Genomic DNA, 4,892 nt, shown 5'->3' on the forward strand with positions numbered 1-4,892 from the left:
GAAACGATATCCTATCTCTGATTGTCATTTAACTGCAATTTTCATAGATACTTTAGTTGGTTTCAAGTGTAAATCTTCTTAGACTTCCAAATATTTTTTAAAAATACATTCATAGAAGAAAAAAAAATTTCAAATATTTTAGAACCAGTAGCGTGCCTACAACATAAACTTGTGCCTAACACTTGGAATGACTCAGAAGATTAGAAGGCCAGGTTCTTTTCCATTATTGCTGTAGCACACTTAATATCCTGTGCTGCCCTGGAAAAGTGAATGTACCTTCCTAAGTATTCCAGAGCAAAGAATAGGGTGGGCATCTGAATTACCATCCCATTATTTTCCACAGGTGTCATGCTTTTTATGTCAGTGACCCTCAGTTAACCCCCATCCGCTTTGCAGCCTTTCTCTAACTTCTGCTTTAGTTCCCAGGGAGGGAGTTATTCCCTGTTTCTGCAAACCATCTCCCCACGGTATGGTCCTGGGATCCACTTCTGGTTAGTAGATATAAATGATCACTAACTAGCAATAGTAAAACTGTGGAGACACCAATTAACTAGAATCTCCAAATGTATGGACAGGTTCTAATTAGCTATTTGGATTTGATTTTTCTTATTATTACTAACTAAGGATCAAGCAAGATTCAACATTTGCTGCTGAAAATTTTAAATGGCTCTACTTTCCTACCTTAGTAAGTATAGTACAGGGAACAAGATTATGGAAATTTGGCTGAATCTGTACAGGCTCCAGGACATTCCCAGGAAGTTGATTTTTAAAAAATAAATACATAAATACCTGTTAACAGCTTGTTTTCTTGTCATTTGCCTCTTCCTTCTAAAAGGAGAGTGTAGCAAAAAATAAATAAATAAAACTGGTTAATTGAGAGTTCTGGTTAGTTAGCTTCCAATTAATCAAGGCTTTATTATATTTCACAAAAAAATCTTCTTAAATTCTGCAGAAATTTTAGATAGGTTACACACAATGACACACCAGCACGGAAGAGCACAAAGAAGGTAGGAAAGCCTGAATTGCTATTAGATAGTGTTTTAAATATATGAATAATGTTATTACATTTCTAGTCTAATCCCCACTGAGTAAAGAATAATGTGAAATGTCATGTGGTTTAGGGGTTTTCTATATATGAAGGCAAGGAAATAAAGTTATAGATTTCTGTTAAAGAAAATGGCCTCGGGTCGTAACAATTCCAAAAAAAATTCAGCAATATTAAGTCTTTTTGTTTGCTCTCAAGAGCCTTCCTTCCCATCCCATTGGGTATTCCAATATTTTGGGCAGTGAAAGTCTCCTTCTAATTTTTTTCTCATTTTTTATTTGTCCAACAGGATGATGAAAGTAAGCCAATATCAATGCTGTGCTTATTTCCTAAACATGGAGCCATTAATCACACAGCTCACTATAAACTTATTTCTGGAGCAATGCTGAATTATCTTACATCTTCCCTACAAGGGTTACACATGCACACACACACACACACGCATACACGCATACACAGTAATACACACATCCACACAAAATAAACACATACAAAAGAGATTAATAAGAAACCCACATAATTAGCTTAGTTAACAAAATAACAATTCTTTCCAGCAATGTAGTAATTCCCGGTGTTCCCTAACGCTTTAATATAGAACAATGAGACCTAAAATCACATGAAAAAAAAAAAAAAAACTACAAGGACTATAATCTGGCTCTTTTGAGCCTTAGTGTGCTTCTTAGTAGTACAGAAACAGGAACCACCCTATAATTACCACTATAAATATATGTGGTTGGTTCATCAGCCCTTTGTAATCTCTTCTTCAAATGTCCTTTTTGTTTTTGTTTTGTTTGTTTGTTTGTTTGTTTTCTCTTGAAAAGAAACTGCTTCTCTGCTGAAAGTCTGTAGAAAGATGTCTAAATAAATAAATGCAAACATGTATCTGGTGTTGCTATGGAGAACATGTTAGAGTGAAGGTGAGGCTTTTTTCACCTAAACTTACATTGTCACTTCACTGTCAGAACTATTTGATTTTTCTTTAAAGTTCACTCACCCAACCTCTTTTGAGATGACACTTTTCTTAAATAGAATATAATCATATGAACCAAGTCAACAATAATGCATACTTCCTTAATCCAATGAGCTATGTATTTGAGGACTTTTTTTTCCCTTTTATCAAAGATCTTCCCCCTTTTTTATTTATAAAACTTTTTAAACTCAACAGAACTTTTTTGGCTATCACCGTATGTATCTATTTATACTAAGCTGCCCAAAATAAAAATCATTTATATCTCCTATGGCATGGGCTTTGTAGATTTAAATTTAGACTGTGAAGTTACTGACTAAAATATTCTTGTTTGAATTATTCAATAAATATATAAATTCCCATGAATTAACTGTCATTTTATTATGGATATAAAACTTTCTTAGAAAATTAGTTTACCTTGATATTTGAAAACTTTTTATTTATCTTGTTCAATGTAAGGAATATATTTTACAGTGCAGATTAACACTAGCTATAACTCTAGGGCTTTAAGGCCTATAAGTTAAATACGTATATTTTATATTTTAACTTCTGAGTAAAATGTGACTTCTATACTTCTGAATTCGTTCCTTTTGTGATGTCAACTAACTCATTTTCGTTTTCCTTATACTCTGCCAAATAATCAATGTTTTGGAAAATTTTATTCAACAAGAAGATGATGCTACTAATATCATCAGCTCAGTATAGAATAGCTTATAATGTGAAAGAAATCATCTGCGTTTCCCTGGTGTTGGCCCCAAATCTTTCATATCCCCTCTAATTTCTCTTCGTCTTCTAAAGTTTCCTTTTTGCTGTCCCTTTCCATTTATGAATTTGGCTATGAAATAAAAGTTATGAACAAAGGGCCTGAAGTTTACTAAAACTTTTCTGGCTGAAATATACATATGATCACATTCAAACAAAGCCCCTGACAAAAAGGGGTTACATGTAGTCAAGAACTATACTCAACATAGATACTATACTCAATATACCACTGCCACCAACAGAACCATTACCAACTGAGGTCCTACAACATAGGATAGTAAGTAGTAAGGATTCCCTACACAATGCACCAGCTCCAATCATTATCATGGTGGCACTTCATAAGGACATTGATTAACCTTACTGTAGAGAGAGACATTCCTCCTATGCATGAGTTATAACTAGAAGGTTATTCTGCTCTGGCTGAGACTCAAGAAGGCAATAATTGAAAGCAGGCTGTATTTTAAATTAGTCAAGATTACTTTTACCCTGTACCACTGATAAATAAATTTTCACACTTTGATTCTTGCACCTTGTGGTGTGTGAATGCAAAGCTCAACAAAGTTAATGGCATGGCAGTGACTGCTATACAGTGTGTCCATCTTTGATTGGAATCAATTTAGTAAAAGCAGGAGAGACATGGAATTCTGTTTTGAAATCTAAACTTAGACCACAGAATCTCGTTTAATAAAACAGAGAAACAGCATACAAAACACATGACAAGAGGCAATAAAATACCATAAAGTTAAGGAGTCCAGTTAAAAACTCAAACTTATTGCATTTAAGTATTTTAGTGCTTTTTTAGGACAGATTGGAAATTCACTATCAAATATCACATATTAAGTCCAACCTCTGATGTGAAGGAAGCTAACGAGAGTGCTCCTTTCACTAATTTTTCAAACAGGGGAAAGTACTTAAAACAGCATTTTAAAGATAGAATCAACCTTTGAGATTACCTACTATAATGGATTTCACATGTGCGTAGTAGAAGGCACGACAAAGGGAAGTGATTCCCCTACATCCATCCTTTCAGTTAGTGCAGCTCTTCTTTTTCCTATGCCATACACTGGGGGTGCCTGAACTGGTTTGGTTAACTACCCATCACCAACACCATTTAACACACAAGGACATGAGTCCCTGAGAGAGATGTTCAGTTATTTTGCCAAGTTCACACAGCAAATAGGTGGCAGAAGTCTACTGACTTCTAAATCATAGCTACTACAAATTTGTCACCCTGCTTTTTCTACTGTATATTAAGAAACCACTTTTTGAACTCTCCCTTTCATAGACTGTAATATTTGTTTTATTGTCATGGGGATATAATAACGTTGATAGACATTATGCACACATTTAGATAGTAGAAGAGACGAAATTTGTGGATCCCTTGATTACTAGACCAGTGCTCTTTCTGTACTACACTGCTTTTAAAGCAGAGGCTGTAAACTAGCAAACCAGGCCAGTCAAATATATTTTGTTTGTCTGCACAGAGCTTTGAATATCTGGAAATTTTACATAAAATGTGAATTTCAAAGTTCTCTAAAAAGAAGTATCTGGCAATGCAGTTCCACATACTTACTGACTCAGTATAACTAGAAAAAGTAGGGAAACAATGGCTATTCCATAGACAGAGCATGGACTCCGCTGTTCCCCACAGTTCCCACAATTTCTTATGACCTTACACCTGCTCTCTTAATGAATTTATGTTATCTCCCCAGTCCCAGTAGGAATTTCAGTTTCATGGCTGCTACATTAAAGTTTGTGGGTATCATTTACCCAAACATTAGTCAATTTTCCCAGAGAAAGCATGGGAATTCTGGAAACTTCCATGTGTGTGTAAGCTATTGATTGAGAGTGCCCTAAAAGTTCTAGATCATTTATCTACCTAAAAAATCATATGCATTTTCTTTAATGAGGAAAGACAAGCCTTTGACCCTTGAAGTTAACACTATTGCATATAGAAAAGCACCTAAAGCAAGCTGTGTTAAATAAAAATAGATTGAATAAGAAACAAACTCTGATTATACTCACAGAAACATATCATTCAATAAGAGCAATAGTCATATATTTAAAATTCTCTAAAAAATCAATAAAAATGTTTCCTATCCTCTGAAATGGGAGTCA

The 4,892-nt window shown here is 34.4% G+C and overlaps 1 protein-coding gene across 1 annotated transcript in view; it reads right to left on the reverse strand.

Moving 5' to 3' along the window:
• Nucleotides 1–4,892, reverse strand: part of DACH2 (dachshund family transcription factor 2) — a 907,491-nt gene that overhangs the window by 654,739 nt on the left and 247,860 nt on the right. The window contains exon 2 of the mRNA XM_012647131.1: nt 790–828. Within this exon, the coding sequence (XP_012502585.1) occupies nt 790–828 (39 nt within the window). The remainder of the gene's footprint in view (nt 1–789; nt 829–4,892) is intronic.

Source organism: Propithecus coquereli, unplaced genomic scaffold, assembly GCF_000956105.1.
Source record: "Propithecus coquereli isolate 6110/MARCELLA unplaced genomic scaffold, Pcoq_1.0 Scaffold257, whole genome shotgun sequence".
NCBI classification, from domain to species: Eukaryota; Metazoa; Chordata; class Mammalia; order Primates; family Indriidae; genus Propithecus; species Propithecus coquereli.